The sequence below is a fragment of the Moschus berezovskii genome, chromosome 20 (assembly GCF_049115385.1).
Source record: "Moschus berezovskii isolate FMDL1 chromosome 20, NW_MosBer_1.0, whole genome shotgun sequence".
NCBI classification, from domain to species: Eukaryota; Metazoa; Chordata; class Mammalia; order Artiodactyla; family Moschidae; genus Moschus; species Moschus berezovskii.
Genome location: NC_142479.1, coordinates 39605586 through 39627432, shown reverse-complemented (window position 1 = coordinate 39627432; position 21847 = coordinate 39605586). Strand labels below are relative to the sequence as shown.

The window sequence follows — 21847 nt, the reverse complement described above, 5'->3', positions numbered from 1 at the left end:
AATGCGACTCCAGGATTAGGCACCCCCCCATACCAAGGAGAGACCGGAGCTCTGGACATTCCACAGGCGCCTCCGGGGAGGGGCTCCCCTAGCCGGGGTCTGCGCAGTCCTTCCCCATCAATCACGGTCTCGCTGCCCTCCTCCCAGGGCTCTCCCTGCTACCACTAGCACTTTACCGAAACAGGATTTTTTTTTTCTGATTTTATTTTCAATATTAATATTCTCACACAAAAATCACCGAAAATAAGGGTAGGGTTGGGAAGACCCCTCTGCCCCTGGGGCAGAAAGACAGTGCAGTGCGAGGGGGCGGGACTGTAAATCCCCCACCCCTCCGCAGCCCCAGCGTGGAGGAGAAAAACAAAAAACAACCGACAAAACGAAAATAAAGCCCCAGAGAAACTCATCCCGGGGTGTCCCTGCCCCAGTGAGGCCCTGGCCTGGGCTGTTTCACGCTTAAAAAGAAAAGAGGGGAGGGTGGGGTGGTGAGGGGAAGGTCCGTGTTTTTAAAATTGGCCGGGGCTGGGAAGGACGGGGTTCCTTTTCCTCATAGTTCTTTCTTTAAAACTTTAAAATTTTTTTCTTTTTTTTTCTTTTTTTACAAAATACCATTTCAGTTCCCACTTCTTCCCCTACAGTACAGGAGTCGCTCACCCTCAGGCGTGGTTGGGGTCGGGTCGGGAGTGGGGGACTGGTCCGAGAAAGTGCAGGACGTAGAGGGAGGGGAGCGGGTTTGAGCACCATGAGAACCCGGCTGGAGCCGAGGGCGGGAGGGCGGACGGGCGGAGACGGTCGGGCCGGGCCCGGACACACACTAGGGCGCAGGGACAGCCCGGCAGCAGGCGGTCCCTGGAAGGGCGGGCGGGATGGCTTGGGGTGCGGGAGGTCGGGTTTTCCCAAAAATGAATAAATAGAGGTGAGTGGGACTGTTATAAATTAAAATCCAAAAAACAAAAACAAAACCAGAAAATACAAATCATAACCAAGTGAATAAACAAGAGACATGTACAGGGGTCACAGCTAGCATTGGAAGTAAAAAAGGAGGTTCTGGGGGAGGGGTAAAGCCCATAGAAAGAATCTCATTAAAAACCTCGGCTGCCATAAAGTCTATGTACATACGCGAGCCGCGTGCGTCTGCGCCGGGCGGGCGGGCGGGCGGCTGGCAGGCGTGAGGGAACCCGTATGTGACCCCCGCCGCCGCCGGAGCCTGGTCCTTGTGTCTGTTGCTAGAAAGGCCAAAGTCGGTGAGGGGAGGGGCTGGTGGGCGAGGGGCTGCCAGCCCCCTCCCCCGTCTCCCATTTTTTTTCCTTTTTTTCCTCATATTTGTTTAAAAAAAATTATTTTTTCTTAATAAATTAAGTGAGGGGAGCTGCCAATGGGGTGGAAGGGCTGGGCCCGACCCCCTTTCCCGGCCAGAGGCGGGACCTAGGTCCAGCCCAGGCGTGTGCTGGTGGCCCCGCGGCGCCCTGCGGGGCGGGCGGGCGGGCGGGGCGTCCGGCCTCATCGCGATGTGCTGGCAGGGGCCTGCGGGAGAGAGCGGGCGGGGCTCAGGGGCGAGGTCGCCCACCCCCGGGCCGCCCCGGCGCCCCCGGCGGTCCCCGCCTGCCAGTTCGCCCACCGCGCGGGGCCCTCACCAGCGTGAAGGCGTCATAGGCCTGCGCCAGCTCTTCAGTGCGGTACTGCTCCAGCACCACCACGCCCTGCAGGCCCGCGCTGCGGCGCCGCGCGCACGCCTCGCAGTGCACCAGGTACGTGTTGCGGCTGCCGTTCTCGCTCGTCACGAACAGGATGTTGAACACCTCCACCTGCAGCGGGGAGGGGGCGGCGGTCACAGGGAGGGAGGCCCGAGGACAGCGCCGGCCCTCAGGGAAGCAGGGATGGGGGCACTCACATCGCACTCGTTGCAGTAGTAGGCGGGCTCGTCCTTGACCCGGCCCTGGTAGGCAATTTTCTTTCCGGCCCGCACCAGGCTCTCCCGCTGCACCTGGCAGTGCTTCATGGACTGCAGGAGGCAGAACCTGCGGGCAGGGCAAGGGGATGGTGGGGTGGGCCGGGCCTCCCCGGTCACCACCCGACACATCCCCGTCACAGGAGAAATTTCATGTACTCAGACTGCGAGAGAACAAAGCTTCTGAAGCAGGGGCCTTGTCAGCCGACCCAGCACAGCAGCCCCGCAGGACTGACCCGGCCGAGAGGTGGCGGGGGGAAGGGGTGAACCAGGAATTGTTCTGCGGGCCAGGTCGGATGGGGATGGGCTCCCTCCCAAACAGGGCCCTCCCTCACTTGATCATCTTGAACAAGTCGGGGTCGCTGATTTTGACAGTGCGAGCCACGTTCCAGGACACGTGAATCATGGGCACAATGGATTTGACATTCTTCACCTCATTCCACTCATATCGTTCCAGGGCCAGCTGGTACTGATAGGCTGCAGGCCAGAGAGGGTCACGACAGGTGACCAACAGCTCCAGCCACTTGGGCCACAGCCCTGGCGCCCTCCAAGCCCACCCCTCTACAGGGCTCACTTCCCAGGGACCCAGTCCGTCACCGCTGAGTGGCTCACCCCACCACCTGTCCCCACTCTCTCACCGGTGAGGGGCCCCACGTTCCAGGCGATGTTGTTGCACCAGCCGGTGGCCTGCACCCAATGCACGGTGCCTGCGTTAATCCACACCAGGTCTCCAGGGCGCTGCACGAAGCGGTACACAGGGATGTTGGAAGCATAGAGGTCATCCAGGATTGGCCACCAGGAACCCGTCAGGTAGTCCACGCCATGCCTGGAGGAGAACCACAGGGTCAGATGGAAACCTGGGGATCCAAGGACAGGACGTGGGGGCTTCTCTAGTTGGGGAGCTGGGAGAAAGGCGGAAGGCGGCGCGCACCGGTCGCAGAAGGCGCTGATAGTCTCCCAATAGTGCTCGTGCACCGCGAACCACTCGCAGTCTCCTGGGCCAATGTTGATGTTGACCGAGCAGAAGTTGTTGTTCTCTTGATGGCCTGCAGGGGGCGACAGAAAACTGTACGGTCAGTGGGAGCCGAGCCTGTGTTGCGCGAGGAGCCCGCCCTTGGGCGCTCATTGGTTGACAGAGGAGCGCCAGCGGCAACACTGCTAGGAGCGCACCTGGCGTTCGGCTGCCGGGCACCTTCATGTACAGCTGCACCGTGTTCATGCCCAGGATGGTGTGACCCACGTGGCTCAGCATGTTGCCCGTGGAGGTGACCCGCATGAAGGCGGGCAGCTTCAGCAGTTCCTGCAGCTGGGGCTTCCACCTGCGGGGGCGAGGGAGCAGCCAGGTGAGGAACTACCTGGACTTTGCCGACCCACTGGCATTCCTGCCCCAGCTGCCTGGCCTCAGTCCCACTGACCGCTTAGCATCGGACAGGTCGATGTTGGTGCCAAACTTGATGATGTGATGGTTCTTCGGGTCTGGTGCGCTGCTGCAGGAGTGAAGCGCACAGGTTGGTGGGGAAGTGCGGGAAAGGGAAGCAGTCATGAATGGCAGGGGCAAAGCATCCTACCTAGGAGGGGTTCCTGTGGTGCTGTCCGGCTCCTCTGACTCCTCATCTTCACTCTCCTTCTCCTCCTGCTCAGCCACAGGGATAGGCAGGCCTGGGTCAGCCACCTTCCTGGGGTCTGCCCACCACAACCAGGGCTCCAAGTCCCCTGATCCCACACCCCCTACCTCTGCCTGCATGGGCAGCTCTCACCTGCAGGGATTCCTGGAAGGATGAGGCCTGGTACTGCGCGTACTTGGCGATGGTGGTATGGGAACGGGAGCTCTCACAGGGCCAGATCTGTCGTGTTCCTGTCAGGTCCCAGTTCTCATCCGAGGGCTGCTGCACCTGGGTACGCACCTCCACTGTGTGCTCCCCACTTGCCTCCACCAGAGTCTTGGTGGAGAAGAGGCCCAAGTCTGCAAAGGAGGGCCAAGCAGGGAGTGAGGCCCCAACTCACCCTGTCCCTTCTTGCTCCTCACACCTCTGATGGGGTGGACACAGGCTTCTCAGAGCTCGACCCAGAAAAAACCCCAGCCCCTCATGAAGCTGGGAGGAGGGTTGGCCCTCCCTGACCTGGCCTTTACCTGGATCAGAGCCAACCCCCTTTCTCCCCCTGCTGCTCGAGTCCCAGCCCCTCCCCCAGAGTCTTCATGTATACATGAGGCTTCATATGCAGAATACTTGACACAGTGTATGCTCAATGAAGAACAGTTTCTTTACATCATCACAGGATTCAATGAAAGGTTTCTGTCAAGTGAAAGCCTAGAATGTGCTTCAAGTAAAAGTGAAGGAAGGGGAGGATATGTAACAGAGAGCTACAAGTATAGAAAAAACAAAACTGATTTTATAATTCTGTGTCGTTTCCCTTTACTTTTGTATTTGTTTGAGATTGTGCATGATAAAAAGTTGAAAAAGACGAAAGCCCTAAACCATGAGGCTTCTCAGGTTTTGCACCATCTGTATTCTTCACATCCTTCATCACCGAGAAAACCAGAAATGACTCTTAACCAGATCCTGAGATACATCTCCCTTTCCACTTGCCTACTGCTGGGTTCAAACAGATGGAAGGTAAGCCTGAGGTCAGCTGACCCCCAATTCAGAGCACTTGTCAACTATGGCTGACACGTGACTGAGGAGAGCTCACTATAGCCATGGTCTGGTCTTCCAGAGCAGGGATTTTCAGAGGTCCCCAAAGTCCCAGATCCTTGCAGCCCTCCCCACACCTTTCTGCCCACACACTCACTGAGCCGCAGGGAGCCTGCCAGGCCCCGGATCACGGTGATGGGATTTCGAGGATCTGTACAGAACTGCAACAGCACCGGTGAGAAGGCATCCCGTTTGCTTTCCAGCTGAGGAACAACCAAGGAGACAGGGCTGGGGTCAGAGCCCTGTCCCAGGCTCAGGACACTCCAACAGCCCCAACCCTGTCCTAAAATCCACAGGCGGGGTCGGTTCTGAGCATACAGGGCACACATACATAGATGCTAGGTGTGGGTGGGTTGAGTTTTTCCCGGGGCAGCTTTTCCTCAGTGTTGATCTTCGGTTTCACAGACTGGGCAGGGGACAGGTAGGACTCTCGAAACTTCCCTTTCACCTTGGCGTTCCTGTGGAAGGACAGCGAAATGATTAAAACAGAAATATCAGTAGGCTGGGTAAGGGGTCCTCCTGCCAGACCAGGCCAGGCCAGCAGACTCCCAGGTGACAGCCCCCAACTCACTTGCTGGCGCGCACAACATCAGCGGCACAGTGGCTGATGGTGAGGTCCGCCATCCGCAGCCTCCGCTCTTCCACCTCGGAAGCGATGAAGGTCTCCTTGTCACCGCTCTCTACCTTGATGAGCCGGATCTTCAGCTCCTTGGGGGGCCCTTCGCTGAGCGAACGCAGCTTCAGCATGTCAGCCCGGCTGACCCCTGGTGGCCCTGCAGCTTCCTCTCGAGCCTTCTTCCCAGCAGCAGGGGTTGCTGGGGGTGTGGGCTGGACAGAGGGGGCAGGGGCCGGTGGAGGGCCTGGAGCTGTGGGTGGCTTGGCCTTGGAGGTCCCACCAAGATCCGGCCGGGCTTTCTCACGGCCCTGGATCTCCTCGCTCTGCAGGTCCAGGTTCCCCAGCACCCTGCGGCTCTTTTCTTTGGGGGCCTTGGCCTTAGCCTTGGCCCTGCCCTCACGGGGCCGCCGCCCCACACTGTCCTTGCAGGCCCGCCTGTGCCGCCGGTGCTCTTTCTGGTGCTCCTTCTGCCGCCGCTTGCTGCTCCCGGGTCCTACCGCAGCTGCCACCCCGACGCTCTCCTCCTTGGCCGGAGCTGGAGGCAGCAATCGCTCAGCTCCACTGTCTGCTGAATCTGCTGTGTCCACCAGGTCTGCCGGGTCTGTGGCGCTCCGGCCTACCCGCTCCACAAGGGTCTCACAAGCCCGACTGATCTCTTCTAGCACCTCAGACTCAGAGCGAGCAGGGGGCAGAGGCAGGGGTGGGGGCGGCGTGGCGGGGGCCATGGGGCCTGGGGCTGGCTCTTCGCTGGCCCTGCGCTCCCGGGCCCAGGGCCCGCCTGAGGTAGAGAACTGAGATGACGAGGAAGCGGAGGGCTGTGGGGAGCCCTGGGCGCTCGGGGCTGCTGAGGTGGGTGGCGGGGCGGTAGCACCTGATGAGGGACCAGGGGAATACTGAGTGGCGGGCAAGGACCCAGGCCGGGTGTGAACAGCGGCGCCAGTCCCTCGGTAGCAGTACTTCTGTCCCTCCAGCACGGAGGCCAAGGACTTGAGCAGGCTGGCCGGGTTGGCTGGTGGGGGGAGGGGGGGTGGTGGAGGCTGTGGCTGGGGTGGTGGGGGGAACTTGGCTAGAGGCGGCGGTGGTGGCAGGGCTGGTGGCTTCTTCTCCTCTTCCTGGGTGGCCGTGGTGGTGGTGGTGGTGGTGGTGGTGGCAGCGGCAGCAGTGGTGGCTGGGGCTGTGTCGGTGGGGAACGGAGGCTGCAGAGATGCAAAGGGCTCCTTCAGAGGAGGCGGGGGGACAGGGACCGCGCCTGCCTCCTGTTGTTGCTGCTCCTCCTCCTTGCGAATGGATTCATCCAGCATCTTCATGATATTAGCCAGCCCATCAGGTAGGATCTTGAATTCAGCTGGCTCCTCAAACTGGTCCTCCAGAGGGGTAGGAGGGAAATCAAAAAGTCGAGAGCCTCGGGCAGGCAGCTCCCCCACCCTGGGCGGCACAGGCTGGGGGGTTTTATTCAGGGGGCCTGGGGATGGCCCCGGCCCCACCTCGGGGGTCTTTGGGAAGGAGACCCTGGGCCGAGGGCTCTCCGGGCGCCTGAAGCTTCCTGAGGTATTTTGGTGGCAAGAGGAGGGAGGGGCTGAAGGCAGGGCAAGAGTCAGGGGTGCAAGGGGTGGGTCCTGGGGGCTCAGGGCAGGGCTGGGGGGCCGGGGAAGGGGGTCCATACTTCTGGCCAGATAAGGAGGTGGGGGGAAGGACACAGGCCCCGTAGGGCTGCTGCTGTGGCTGCCATTGCTGCTGCTGCTGCTGGTGGTTGGGGGAGTGGGAGGGGTGTGCGAATCCTGAGTGCCCACAGAAAAGCGGGGGGCCGGAGGCCCCAAGAAGCCCTCGCGGTGGGGAAGTGGGGGAGGAGGAGGGCGGGGGCGTCCCTCAGCCCCGAAGAAGAGCTCCTCTAAGATCTCTCCATCTTCACGAGCTGCCCGGCAGGCTGGGCCCTTCAGCCAGGCAGGGGGGGGTGGGGGGCGTAAGAGGCGGGGACAAGAGGGTGGAGGAGGTGAGGAAGGGCCGGGTGGCAGGGACAGGTGGGGAGTGGCAGCAGAAGCCGCCAGGAAGGGTTTCCGACTACTGTGTGCCGAGGGCCCCAGGCGGCCTTGGTGAGAGGAGACCTCCAGCGCAGGCGTTTGGTAATGGTCAGCGCCGGGCTGCAAGAGGAGCAGGGCCGTGGTCAGAGGGCTGCTCCAGGCACAACACCCCGCCCCCCCCACCTGCGGCTGTCACTCACAATGCCTGGGCTCGGCTCCACGCCACGGGGACCAGTGTTGCTGCTGCTGCTGGTGGTGGTGCCGGGGAGGCCGGGGGGCCGGGAAGGGGCGTAAGGCACGCAGGCGGTGGTTGCTGCTGGTGAAACGCTGGAGTCCATCCGCGACCTCTGAACTCTGCTCTCTCTAAGGTCACTTCCGGGGGGACGGGTGGCAGGCGGGCAGCCATGGCTCTCTGCTCCTGGGGGGCGGGGGCCTGGGCCTGGGGGAGCAGCCGGGACCAGCCGGTGGCCAGGGGGGTGAGCAGGGTAAGCTGGAGTCGGGTATGGATATGGGTGAGGCAGCGAATGCCGCTGCTCCTGTCAGTAAGAAATGAGGATACCGCGTGAGAAACAGAGGACAGAGGGACCGACCTGTAGCTGAGAGGCAAGCGGCCACAGAGGGGAGCTCACCTGGCGCTCTGGGGGTGCTAAACTCTTGCGCTCAGGGCCCCAGGCATCTCCATGAAGGGTACTCCACAGCCCTGGCTTGGTCAGCTGAAATGGAGGGCTGGTGGCTAGGCCAGGCAGAGGTGGGGGAGGGGGTGGTGGTGGCAATGGTGGTGGAGGCAGTGGCAGCCCTGGGGGAAGGCCCGTCTGGAAGAAAAGAGAGTGTGAGAGCCCCACTCCTCACCCCAGCCCTGCCCGCTCACTGCTGACCACCCAGGTGCCATCATACCTGCTCAGAGCTGCAGCTTCTCCTGCGCTTGCCGCCAGGGCTGAGCCCCTCCTCCCCTGAGGGGCCTGAGAGTGCTGCGGGAGGCACAGGCTGCACCACTGGAGGTTCAGCGGCTCGTTTCACTGGGGGACCCCCCCGCTTGGCCCCGTAGTTCCGTTTGTGCTAAGGACAAAAAGGAGAGAGAGAATGGCACAGGTGCAGACCTGGCCCAGCCCTCGTCCCTAGCCCACCCAGGTCCAGCCTCACCTCAAGGTGCAGCAAGTTCCACACTTGCTCCAATGGGGGCAGAACCTTGGGTCGGTGCTGGCAGGACCCAGCGTGAAAGTTCCAGAGCTGGGCCTGAGAAGGTGGGGGGGAGAGTGCAGAGGACAGGTCAGAAGCAGATGGAAGATGAGGGCACTGAGTCAGAACTCACAACCCCAGCTCCCTGCGACCTGCCTCATCCCACCTGCTGGAGTCGGCCGACCCGGGGGCCCAGCTCAGCCAAGCTTCCTCCGTATCGAAGGGCGCTGTGGTAGCAGCGAAGAGCCTCCTCACTGTCATGCTCTGACTCGTACAGCTGCCCAAGCTGCTCCCACAGCCCTGGCTGGGCTGGCTCCCGGAGCAGTGCCTGAACACAGCCATGCAGGGACTCCAGCTTCCCATGGAGGGGTCTTGGGGTGGGTGTCCTACAGAGCAGAAGGGGAGGGGAGGTGGTGAGGCTTGAGGAACAAGGCCCAGCCTTACCTCCCATCCCTAGCACCTTTCAATCCGCACTCACCCTGGAGCATAATATGGTTTGTTGGGGTGCCCAGAGCTACCGCCGTGTGAAGGGGGTAGGGGAGCAGAGAGTGGGGGCTGCCCGAGGCTGGCAGAGCACCTGGAAAGAGAAGGGCTCTGTTAACCTACAGCAGGTGGGACAGTCCCGTCTCTCTACCCAGGGAAGAGGAGAACCGTGAGGAAAAAGGAGAAAGCAGCTGAGGGCTACACTGAGGCCCGCCAGACGGACAGCAAAAGAGAGGGATGGCACCAGATGGATGACAGAGGCTGAGGAGCAGAGATGGGAAAAGGAATGCCTGGAGACAGAGACTGAACAAGTTCTCACCTGCCTCCAGGCAGCCATGCGCTCCGAGGAGGGGGATGGGGCGGGCAGGAGCTCCAGGCCCCAGCACAGCTCAAGCCCCCAAGGGCAAAGGCTTCCCGTGCAGCGCGGGCCCCTGGAGGGTCCACTGCCCGATGCATCCAGCCTGAATCAAAGAGAAGAGATGATGATCCTACAGAGGACAAAGACTGAGCTGTCAGGGTATATACACAGCCGACCCGGGCCCAGTCTTCCGTTACCAGGTCAGCAGTGGCCCCAGGAGCCCTGGAGATCGGGCACGGCCCCCTGCCCCAGCTCCCTGGGGCGATGGTCCCGCTCCAGCCGCTCTGACAGGAGTGCCCACTGCTCCCAGAGAGTCGCCCAGGGCTTTTCACAGCCAATTCTAAGGAGAGGAGAGAGAAAAAGGAGTGAGGTGAGCTGGCCAGCACACAGTCAGGGCCGCCGGCTGTGGCCCCTACAAGTCTCTAATCTGCTCAGAGATGCCTATCCCCGAGGAGCAGTCCACCCGGCCTAACGAACCCTCGGAGGCCCAGAAGAGTGGAGCACGCGGGAGGGCAAGCCGGGATGATGGGGTTGCTGTGCTGCCAGGTTTCCAGGCGGGAGCCCCGGGGGCCGAGCTGCAGCGCGGCGGCCGCTTACCCGGCCTCCGTGGGAGCGTCCTCTCCCGGCGTCGGCGAGCTCCGGAGACCTGACCAATCACAGGATTTCCTCTCTCCACAGAAAGCCAATCATCACCCGTGTCTCCGCCTCAGTAACAGCCTGGCTGGGACCAATAGGAGCAAGGTTAGCCCAGCCGCTGCCGGGGGAGGAGGGGCGGCGGAGCCGGTCAGACGGGCTCTGCCCGGGGTGACCCCAACGTGACCCCGCGGCTCCCACCTAGGGTCTCCATCTCCAAGCTGACACTCGCTCGGGCAAGGCAAGCGGAGCCTGCGACCCATGCGGGTGAAAGCGGCGGGTCGTACACTCGGGCCAGCCTGGAGCATGGAGCTACCCACAAGTCCCACACGCCCACAGAGCCGCCAGTGGTCCGCGCTAGACCACCCGAAACGCCCCCTGCCCCGCCGCCGAAGACGAAAGGCTGGCACACGGATGGACAATGCCGACACAGGCGTCGCCCCTGCTCCTCACTTCATCTCGCCCAGCCTCTGACCTCCCCAACCCTCTAGGAACTGCTTAGGGCTGGCCACTCAGGGCAACTTCTATGGCACACAAACCCGCCCGCGCCGCGATCTGAGCGCTCCACCCCCCACCCCTGACCCCCATCCCAAAACATGGTCAAGTCCCCAGCTTCATACCCAGTTCCTCCAGCTCCACTTCCCCTGGCTCTGTAGGTCTTCAATACCAACCGACCCCCAAAACCAAAACCCCCTCTAATCCCCCAACTTCTGAGAAGTCGCGCACTGCGGTCCCGAGTGGTCCCTCTCGCGTGGCTCCTGTATCCTCTATGTCCTTACCCGCCAGGGCCACGCGGTTCCCCACGGCCCACGTGGCCCCCGCCCCCCAAGGGAGGGGGGATTTCGGGGGTTGCCCGTGACGTGGCTACTTGCGCAGCGGAAGCGGCGTGTGTAAGAGTACGGCGGGGGGGTCCTTCGGGAGGGAGGAGGGCGGGGCCCGCCAGGCGGTGACATCACCCTTGTCCCACTCTCACCGCCCACTCCCTTAAAGAACCCAGAACCCGTTTCACTTCCTCCTTCACCCCGCCCCCCAACCCTTTCCCGTCGGTGCTGGCTAGACCCACGAAGGGAGCAGCGCTCCCATTCCTGGGCACCTTCCCTTTAGCCCCAGTTCTTCCTTCTCGCCTCTCCGAGCCCAGGATCATGGTTCCCTTGCCGCCTACCCGGCGTCCCGGCAGGTAGGAAGCCGGCTCCGCTCCAGGATCGGTCCATTGAGAGTCTAGAGTACAAAGAGCTGCGAGAGGAGAGTGTAGAGTACAAAGCGGCGGGGGCGGGGCCAGCGCTCCAGCTGGAGCTAGCGCCGGGCAGGAAGCCGGGGGAGAACGCGCGACGAGGGGCTGGGGGTGGCTGGAAAGTTCGCCTTCGCCGAGAGAAGTCTGCCCTGTGGGGAAATTTCCACCCAGCCCACAAGGGCAGGCAGGTTTCTGGTGAAAACAGTCCACCCTCCGCAGGGCAAGGTCATCTGTTTGCACGCTAGTGCTTGGACCCCACAGGTCCCCGGCGAACCCTGGTAGGCGCTGGGGCTCTGCGGACCCTTTCCGCGATTCACGCGGACTTTCGGTCAGAACTCTCTCCTCACCAAACAGCCTGTATGTCAGTTACCAAGCCCTGCATCAAGTACAGCGCTTAACTGCGGTCAGGCATAGCCCTTGCCAGTTGCCCTGACCTAAGTCCTGGGACTCATGGACCAGACAAGGGAAAACGGGGAACCGAGGGTCCGGACATCGGAGGAACAGACCCCCGACTGGGAAGTGGTGCCGAGGGTGCTGCCAGTTACCAGGAAATGCAACTTCCCCTTCAGCGATGATGACACTTCCCCTCTACCACTTCCCCTTTCCCACGGGGAACTGACTCAGCTTTCCCTCAAACAGTCAGTCCCGTCCTCCAGCTCCTTTCCACCTCTGTCCACAAACCCCTACGCCGGTACTCGGAATACAGCAGCCCTCTCTCGAGAACAAAAACTTCCTGTACACTAAACACACACTCACTCTCGCCGACCACCTCGGGTCCTTGTCCCCACCCGGGACCAAGGCGCCTGACTTCCCATCCACCTCCTGTACAAAGCCCTCCCTCGCGGTGTGATTCAGGCTTGGTGTGGGGGAGCGTGAGTCACCCAGAAAGCCTTCCCCTTATTCCCACTGACTCAGCCCCCGCCTCCCTGAACACACACAGACACACACACACAGTCAGAGGCAGACACAACTCAGCCCACACACCGCTCCCCACCGGTCCCGCGGAATTTCCCCTCTCGTCTTCCCCCACGACGGCCCCTCCCCGCGCCGGGCAGCCCCGACGCCGCGCTCACACCTGTTCCCCAGCGGCCGGCAGCCGACCCGCGGTCCACTCTCACCTCCACTCTCGCTTTGGGGCAGGAATAGCCCGCCCCGACTCCCGGTGTCCGTACTAACCCAGGGAAGGGGACAATCACCAGCAGGTACAGACACCCACAAGCTCTTCAAACACAGATGAGAGGCAGACGCACGCGGCCAAAGCCAGGCTGGGAGGACGGTACACTTCTGGGCAGACATTCCAGCCTCTCCCGTCGGACCCACAGTCCTGGGAGTCAGCCGCTCCGAAAGGGTTAACTCTTCTCCAGCCGAGGCCACGCCCTCTCCATCCGGGCACTCCCGGCTAAGCCCAGCTCCGCCCCCTCCATCCGGGCTCCGGACTCGGGGACTTTAACCGGCCCCCCTCCCCCTAGAGCCCCGAGAGAGACCCACTCTATCAATCACACCCATTTAACTCTCTCTGGGCGCGAGACCGGAGGAGCCGCACACCGCTCCTGCCGTGCGGGATGAGGGGCCAGACGTGAGCACGCAGATTCACTTGCCGGCCAAAGACAAGACCCCGCAGATAGGGTATTACCGAGCAGGCCGTCAGCAGGCATGCGGCACGCGCGAGGAGGTGGAGCCGGCCCGGGAACCCTGCCGCGTCCCGCTCGCTGTCAGGCCCCGTTCTGCCTGGTGGCAGCGAGGGGTTACAGCTCGCTTCTTACCTGGGGGAGGGGGAGGCGAGGGGAGGGCCGCCGGCTGGGGCTCCGCTGTGACTCAGCCACCCCGGGCAGGCAGCCCGCTCGGGATTCCCTTCCCAGCCTTCCCCCGCTGCTGGCCCCTCCCCGCCCCTCACCGAGAAGTGACAGTGCCGGCCCCGGCCCGCTGTGTGTCACTGCGAGCCTTGTGTCTGCCTCTGACTGGACCGCTGTGTTCACCAGTCTGTCTGACAAGGTCGGCAGTGTGTGGGTCCCGGTGTCTGTCTCCGTGCGCACCTGCATATCTGCTCATCTTGTCTCCTTCAGTGCCTTGTCTGACGCGTTCCTGTCATTACGCCTGTCTACACGGTCTGTGTGTCTGCCTGGCTCCTGTCTCGGTCTTTTGTCTGGGACTGCCTCTGCATCGCTTGCGTGATCACGTGTGTCTCTCTGCACATGCCCTTCTGTGTTTGCCTTCATGTTCCTGAACAGAGTCAGGGAGACACTGGAGCAGGCTGACCCTGCTGACTCCTCGCCCCACTCCCCCGCATCCTGACGTCTTGCTGGATCAGTGAGCCTTCTGTTTGAGTCAAGTATTTAGAGGTTTGCCTGCCTTCACTTGTGGAACTTCCCAGGTGGCTCAGTGGTAAAGAATCCACCCGCCAGTGCAGGAGATGTGGGTTTGATCCCTGGGTGGGGAAGATCCCTTGGAGGAGGCAATGGCAACCCACTCCATAGGCTACAGTCCTTGGGGTTGCAAAGAGTCAGACATGACTGAGGGCACAGGCACTGCCTTCATTTAAGTTATGTCCTATTCTTCAACAACCTTGCTTATCCTCACAGCTCCCTGTGGCTCCTATTGTGATGGTTAATTGCTAGCACTTAGTGAATATTTACTACATACCAGGTACAGTTTAAGCACTTTATAGACATTTAAAACAACTCCTCTCTAGAACCTGACATCGTACTACCCCATTTTACAGATGAGGAAACAGGCTCAGTGAGGTTATATAACTTGGTCAAGTCCTTGAGTAAGAGCTAGGCTTCTTTCCAGAGCCTTCTTCTTACCACTCTTCTATAATGCCTCTGTACTATTCCCTGTTGGTTTTATCCTCACAGGACATTTCCCAGCCTGTCCCTCAGCTTTCCCCCACGTTACCAGCCCAAATGTCTCATGTCCTCTAGAGAAGATGTAGGTAGGAGGCTTTGCAGCATTTCTCAGAAGCCGTCAGTTTCTTGGCCATGAAGCTCACTCAGTTAACGCATTCAACACAATTCCGCTGAGGCACCCCAATGTGCCAAACATCTTGCCAAACAATGAGAGATACATAGAAGAAAACTCTCTAAGTCCCACTCAAAACAGTATTACTGAGTAGTGGAGATGAACACCACACACTTAAGAGAACTTAAGTATCTAGCTTAGATATCATTTCTTCTGTAGAGCAGAGGAGGGGATGGAGCAGGGCCTTAGGCAGGGAACTGGCAAGAGGAGACAGGGAAGCGGAAGAGGCAGGTTTTTGTGACAATGGCCTCCAGTATCTCTCTAATTCAGTTTCCAATCACCCTCCATAAGCCAAGCTGTTCAACAACTCTTACCAGGGCAAAGCCCTCCTCATTCCAAAAAGAGAAGAAAAAAAAATCCCTCCAGCTATCTTATCTCTACTTTCTGGCCTGCAAACCCCAGGTTAATTCAATAAGTAACTAAGTTGAGGCACTTGGGGAGGGGTAGATTTTTTGGTGGTAGTTAAAGAGGCTGGTGAAGTACAGGGATGAACCATTCATAGGCAACAGCGGGGAGCACCATAAATGAGGAAGACTGAACCACTCAATCACCACATGGTGGGGGGATGCTCAGCATTGGACTGGACCATTCTGAGACGTGGGCATGATCTAGATCATACCAATCTTTCTTGCATGGGGTGCAGAAAGATTTCTTGTTGGGGGGAGGTACTGCATTGCTCAGGGCAGGACTTACCAGGTGGAGTTCGGTGTGCCCTGTCTCATTGGAACCAGTGTCCCAGCAGTAGGGTGCAGCAGACCACAGTGGGTGAGGTGGGTGGTACTACCGGGCTGGCATGGTGCCTGGGGGAACCTAAAAGAAAAAAGTCAGAAGTTGGACCTCCCAGGCTGGAGAATATTCCTGTGCCCCCTATCCCCTTATTGAGGAGAAACCTGGCTCTGGTGGTCAGATGGGATGAGAGAATCGAATCTGTTTCCATGGCAACCAGAAAAAGCCAATCCAAGAGCCTTCCCCTTTAGGAAGCAGCCTGGACCAGGGAGTGATGGCCCATGCTACAGCACCGGCGTTAAGTCCACAGTGGACACCCAGCCCATGATCCCTCTTCTGACTGGACCTTCCCGCTGAGAGTCCCTGGCCCCAAAGTAGTCCCAACCACCTCTGACATCTCACCCAAGTCAGCTTCAGTCCTGGCCTCAGGCTTTGCAGAAACTCTTCCTTCAGCGTTGCCTCCTCCCTAACCTTATCAAGACACCAGTCAACCCCACCCTCTGGACTCTGCCCCCTTGCCTTCCCCCAGGCAGGTGCAGGCAGGTCGTGGAGAGCAGTACAGGTGGCCAGACTAGATGAACGGGCCCAGCAGGGAGGAGCCTTCTTCCTCATCAAGGACTGTGACTCTAAGCCTGGGTCTGGAAGTGGCCTCTGCTGCAAGTCTCCCTTCCATCCACCCATCAAGGCCATATCCTGTTTCCCCATCACCTCCTTCCTCTCTGTGGCCCAAGAAGGTGATAGGGGCCCACTCCCTCCCCTCCTAACTCTCAGAGACAAGAAGGTAGGTGTCTATATCCAGGGCCAAGAATCAGGTATCCATCCAGGGGTCACACCTGTCTGTCCTCACCTCAAACTCACTCCTCAGGGACCTATGTTTTCTGCCCTCTTAGCCACAGTTCTCTGGCTTTAAGGACCCAGACACTTGGGCTCAGCATTTAGCCTCTCCACTCTCTGGCCTTCCAGCCCCCATCCTTCCCCCTCCCCCAGAGACTCAGGCCACCAGCCCCCAGCCTCCATGATGCAATGTGCTGCAAGCTGCTTCAGCTGCTGATGACACTGCCCCCAGGGAGGTGCTATTTCTGACCCATGCAAGGCCTCTCACCTGGCCAGGGTAGTGGTCAACTGCAGGCTAGGGAGGCCAGGCAGGCAAGGTTCTTCTGCTGGGGAAGGGAGCTTGAGGCTGGAACCCTCCAGGACAGGGACTCTCAGAATGTGAGACCAGAGAGTAAGTGTGTGTGTGTATGTGTGTGCAGTCTGTAGCATTTGTATTATGTTGGGGGAGAAGGGAATGCTGAGGAGAGTCAAGCCTAGAAAATGGGGAGCGGCAGGCCTTAGGACAGACCAAGAGAAGTGACGGGCATCCAAGGGGGTCAGCAGGGTGTGTATGGGGTGTCTGGACACTTGAGTGGGGGAGGGGCCAACAGCCATTTAAAGGGCCAGCCCCAAAGCTTTAATCCCTCACCAGTCCTGGCCCCAAGCCGGAGGCTGTAATTCATCTGTCCAACAGCTGGGGTGGGTGTGTGTGTGTGGTGGGGGGGTGGGGGCATGTGGACGGGAAGGGGGAGCTGGGGGAGGGGCTGGGGCTTTCTTGTGCACAGAACCAAACAACAAAAGGGGGAGCTGAAGGGCCAGCTCCAATGTGCCTGGCCGGCTGCTCACCTGCAGACCTGCCAGTGGCCCCCACCTGGTGGCTGACAGACTCGGTACTTCAGACTCAAGGATTCTTGGCCAAGGAGTCCCTGAACCCAAAGGTGGGGCCCTGGAGAAGGCCCAGGTTGAGTGCCCCCCAGGCAAGCTGTCACCCTCCATGCAGGTCCCAGCCAAAGCACTGTCCCAGACTTGGCAGGCCCTGAGACAGATTCAGCCTCAAATGCCCTGCTCACCATCCAAGCCTCCCCAGACAAGGCCTGCCGGCTCCCCCTCCAGTTGGCCAAGGGTGGCAGCGGCCACACCAAGGCTGTCCCTTTAAATCATTACCACCCCTGATTGTGTGGACGAACAGAGGGCCCTGCCCCCCAGGCAGGCGGCTGGCCACCTCCCCCCTACAAGTCCCCAGAAATGTGAGGGCCATTTAAAGGGACAACAGACAGGCAGCCGGGTCTCTAACCGCCCCCGCCCCCACCCCAACACACTCACAGCCCCTTTCGCCGGCAGACATACAGCCCCTTGCCCCTCCAGAGGGCCCCCCAAATTCCGGTTCTCTCCCCACCCCCTAGAGACTGCTAGAAGGAGAAAGGGGGCCAGAGTTGGGGGGCGGGGAACTGGGAGAGCGAGAAAAGGACAGGGACTCCCTCCTTCCTCGGAGCCCCAGGGGATAGATAGGTCGGAAGGAAAGCAAAGCCTGGAGAAGCGGCCAGACAGAGCCCCGAAAGGTGCCGCAAGCAGACCTGGGGTGCACAAGCTGTCGGTCCAGGGGAAGGGAGTCAGGCTGCATGAGACAGCGGCGCGGCCAGCGGGCGACTACCCCAAGTGGGGAGATGGAACACCGAGGGCCACGGGGAAAGAGGCAAGCCCGGGGGAAACGGGGAGACGGAACCGGGGAAAGGGGTCACAAGGAGGGTGTGGAGGAAAACCCGAGAGGGGAGGGCGAGCCAGGCCGGGGTTACCTGCTGGGTGTCTGTCCCCCGGCGGTGCCCCCGGAGTCCGGGTAGGGAGGGGGGGAGCAGCAGGGGGGGGAGTGGGGGCTGGGGGGGCGGGGGAGACGGTCCCTCCTCTGCCTCCTGGGCCTGCCCCGGCGCTTGCAGCCTCGGCCTCCCTCCCTCCTCCTCCCCGTCCCTGAGTCCCGGAGTCAAACAAAGAACTGTAGCAGGCTCTCCCCAACCCCCTCCCTCCTCCTCCTCCTCCTCCTCCTCCTCCACCTCCTCCTCCCCTCCCTCCCTCCCCACCAGCAGGCTCCCTCCTCCTCCCTTCCGGTCTCTTCCTTTAACTACTCGCCCCCCCAGCCCCCTGCACTAGTCTCTCTGCCCACCCACCCGAACCTTTTACACACCCCTCAGCCAGCCCTGTCCCCGCAAAGGAAACTGTAGAGTCCCTTGGCAAAATTGAAAGGCTCCAGAGAACATGGGAGGGGACTGGGGTCTTGCTCAAAAATCAAGAACCACAAGACAATTATTTTATTTTCACAGCCAGAGGAATAGTCTTAGCTGTTTCTTCTCCAAGAAGGGGGGAAAAATAAACCCAAAGAAAGCAATACAAATCTGAGGAAAGCCCTCCTCAAATAAAGTGCACAATGCAGGGGAAGCTAATCCCCAGCCCCCTTTCCCCCACCGACCACATTAGCACACACTCTCCACTCCTCCCTGACCCACTCCTAAGGTCTTGGCCAGTTTGAAGCAGGCCTACCAACTACAATAACAAAAATAATAACTAACAGCATTTAAAAATAATAAGCATTTCATAACAAGCATTCAGTGTTCATTCTGTGCCAGGCACTGTGCTAAGTGCTTTGCATAAATTATCTCATTTTTTTCCCCCTATCAACTGCCTACAAGGTAAGTATTGATATTTAAATTTTCCAGACTAAGAACAGGAGGCTCAGAGAGGTTGTGACCTTTCCAAGTTTCTGTAGCCACTAAGTGGCAGAGCTGAGAATGGAATCCAGGTCTGATCTGACAATCCAAGCCCTAAAGGTATAGGAAAAGAGAAACCAATTTTTTTCCAATACCATAAGCAGCCCCAGAACTTAATACAGAAGGGCCGCCGTAGCTATCAACTGATTCCCCTTCCTTCAAGAGAGAGATCCACACACCTACACAGAATAAAGACCCTGACTTTTCAGTCTCATATAGTTTCTTGACCCGTTTCCTCACTGGTGGGGGTGGGGTGCCACTGATTAAGGTCAGGGCTGAGCTGGCGTCCAGATGTATATATACCACACAGCTCTTCTCCAGGGGGCTGGCAACCACTCCCACTTCAACTCAATACGGGGTTGGGGGCCATGAGTCTCTTGGCAATGCAGCAGGTGGGAAAGGAAAAAGACTGCTTGGAGGCTCTTTCCAGGGGGTACAGTGGGCCTGGAGGGAAAGCTCTTCTGTGCCAATCTAGGGAAAAGTGACCCAAGGTTCGCTTAGCCCAGCAAACGGGCAAAGTCCACCACACCACACCCGTGCCCCTCCCCCTCAAAAACTCCAGGCCAGGGTTTCCCACCTGCAGGACGCTAAGGCCAAGGGAAGGGAGGAGGGGGAAAGATGGCACGGGGCTGCAGCTGGACTTGGGGCGGAGGTTGTGGTGGGGGAGGGGGCTGGAATGGAAAGGGGTGGAGGCTTCATCGCCTGGCAACTATCCCAGGGCACGTGCACGGGTGACATCATCCCAGGCCACCTTTAACACAGACCTTTGACCCCGGGGGGCGGAGAGGAGCCGCGGGCTAAGCTTCCTGGGAAATAGACTCAGGAATTCTGGGAACCCAAAAAGGAGAGGAAGGAAGGAACCCAGGCGTCCCGCCCTTATCTTTTGCCCCTTACGCGGCTCCAATCCCAGGGACTCGGGCCTCTCGGCTCCTCCTCTCCGCCTCCAGCCCTGACCTCCCAACCCACATTTCTGACGGAGTCCCGACACGCCTCTGAGATACTGTGCCTTCTCTCTCCTGGGCGAGATCGCGCGTGGGGGGGGGGGGGAGGTTGGGGGCGGGGGCACCAGGTCCCGCGGGGCTCCGTCTCCCATCAGCGGGATCCCCTGTGCCCAGCCGGCCGCCAGCCGGAATCTGTCTGGGTCCCAACTCTCCTGCCCCTCCCCGCGCTGTTCCAGGGCGGAGTCTGTGGAGTTGAAATCAGGACACGGCGAGAGGAAGAGTTATATAACTGGGAGAAGCCGAGAAGGACGAGTGAGGACCGGGAGAGACAGCCCGAAAGGAGCCGAGGGAGGTGCAAAGAGCACCAGGGCGAGTGGGGAAGAAACGTTAGGGATGGGAAAGATTTCGGTGCACATCAAAGGGGAGGAATTCACGCGAAGACGGGTTGTGATGGTCCGGGAAGAGTCACCTGGGGCGTCCGGGGCTTCCCCGCAGTGCCCTTCCCTGCTGCCAACAGCAGCCGGGCCCGAACGCGTGAAGCCTCGGGAAGGGGAGCTGATACCCGTTCGGTTCCTCTTGGGGAGACAACTTTAGCCAGAGCCCGGGACGGCAGCAGTGGAGCATATGGGGCCGGAAACCACAGCTCCGCCCAGCCCACCTGGGAGAGTGGGGCGCCAGCTGGGGTGGGGAACAGGTAGCTGGCTCCTCCCACGCCAGGCTGGGCATTAACTGCTCGAGATCCCTAGGAAGAAGGCTAACGGACCCAGACGTCTGGGTCCCCAGAGGCTGAGAAGCGCAGCCCGGTACTCGTTTGCGAACCAAATCTCTAGAAAGGAGAAAGGGGGACGCGCGGTAAGCGCTGACTCGCCGCGCAAGCGCAGGGTGGGGTACTCGGGCGTGTGCGGCGGAGGGAGGGGGTGGGCGCGAGCGTGTGGGAGTGCACGTGCGGGTCCCGGGCAGCTCCCCCCTCCCCGCCTCCACCCTTCCCCTCCCCTCTCCCTCTTCCTTTCGCTCTAAGATGCCTCCTCCACATTGGCTGCCAAGGCCCTGATGTCAGGGGCAGCCGCTGGAGCGGATTGGGTGGATGCGCCAGTTCGGGAATCCGACCCCGGAGTCTAGCTCTCCAGTTACTCTGGCAACAGGGCAAGCAACCCCCAAGAGGGAAGGGGAGCGGAGCTCATCGCCGCTCCTGGGTCCCGCCTCCCTCCAGACTCACGCCGAGTCTGTTTCTGTAGCAGCGCAGCTCGCTGCTCCCCGGCTTCCTCCTAGGGCTCTGTGTGTCTCGAGAACCTGGCGACCTGCCCTCGACCTTCGCCGCGGTCTCCCAGCCCCCCACCCTGCCAACTCCCATCCTAAGTCAGCCACAAGCCGCAGCCGACAGGAAGCGAATTTCCGTTGCTTAGTAACCTGCCCGCGTGCCCCCTCCCCACTATTTATCCCAGATCGGGGAGGCGGAGAATGAGCCCCGAGCCCCTCTCCCGCCCCTGCCCTTCGCCCTCCCGCCCACAGTTTCCTGTGAGGGGGCCGAGATGACAGGAAGTCAAACAAGCACCTCAACCCACCTTTCCCTCTAGCCGGGCAGGGGGCTTCGGCTGTTTTCAAGGCCACATCCCCCACCCCAGAACCCTGAGTCGCGCCGTGCGCGTCTCGCTCTCGCCATCTCGCGGCTACGTCGCGAAGGTTCAGTGGAGAAGGGCCCGGGCTGGGTGAGAGCTCGGAACGGGAGGTGGCAGAGTCGGGGCAGGACCGGGGATGGGGAGACTAGCGCGGTGAGGCCGAGTGCAGCGGGGTGAGGTGCCGCGAAGGGATGGGGCGAAGGCTACCGCTGGGAGGCCGTCGGGGCTGCCGGTGTGAGAGTCGCAGCTGAGGCTACACACCTCATCCGTGGGAAGAACCAAAGGGAGGCTTAACGCGGCCCCAGGACCTGAGACACATCCCTTTCTGACCACACCCGCCCTCAAGAGTCCAACTGCAAACCCTGACCTTTAGTCCTGCCCTTCAGAGATGGACCGCAGCGCCGCGCCCCCGCCCTAGTGTCGGGAAGGGGAATCCCAGCCCTAGAGGGACAGGGAGTCCTTTCAGGTCCCCCTCAACATCCGGAACCCAAGACATCTGCCGCCCAGTTCTTCCCTCACGCCGCCCTACCCTTTCCTAGAGGATCTAGACGTCCTGCACCCAGTCTTCTTCCCAGTGCCTCTCCAGAGACCCGAACGTCCATCCTCATCTCTGCGCCTCAGGCGTCCCGCCCCCCCTGCGCCGAGACGGTTTCCCTCTTTCCAGACACCCTCGCGGCTCCCCGTTACCTGGTTCTGGGGTGTCCCAGGTGTTCAGGTTCCCCAAGGTCGCCCAGGGGGTCGAGCGGCCCCCCCTTCTCCCAGGACGGGGCTGGGGGGGCCGCTCCGCCCCGTGGCGCAGTTGGATTTTCCAACACAAACACCGC

General features: G+C 60.6%; 1 protein-coding gene across 12 annotated transcripts; it reads right to left on the bottom strand.

The window, feature by feature from the left end:
• Window positions 1-264: 264 nt before the first annotated feature.
• Window positions 265-21847, bottom strand: KDM6B (lysine demethylase 6B). 12 transcript variants are annotated; one of them, XM_055406137.2, is made up of 24 exons: window positions 21711-21847; window positions 14865-14981; window positions 9887-10010; window positions 9487-9629; window positions 9251-9392; window positions 8927-9025; window positions 8615-8834; window positions 8413-8505; window positions 8167-8328; window positions 7902-8084; window positions 7473-7808; window positions 5210-7392; window positions 4970-5096; window positions 4736-4841; window positions 3703-3908; window positions 3514-3578; window positions 3361-3432; window positions 3116-3264; window positions 2877-2991; window positions 2584-2771; window positions 2281-2422; window positions 1889-2015; window positions 1632-1802; window positions 265-1521 (listed from the first exon to the last, which is right to left on the bottom strand). In XM_055406137.2, exons 5-24 carry the CDS (start codon window positions 9385-9387, stop codon window positions 1498-1500), a joined length of 4905 nt encoding a protein of 1634 aa, XP_055262112.2. In that variant the 5' UTR covers window positions 9388-9392; window positions 9487-9629; window positions 9887-10010; window positions 14865-14981; window positions 21711-21847; the 3' UTR covers window positions 265-1497. The 12 variants fall into 12 exon arrangements, with proteins under 12 accessions (XP_055262112.2, XP_055262122.2, XP_055262149.2 ...); XM_055406147.2 differs by having other exon boundaries at window positions 9887-10006; XM_055406174.2 differs by lacking the exon at window positions 21711-21847 and adding an exon at window positions 19877-20128.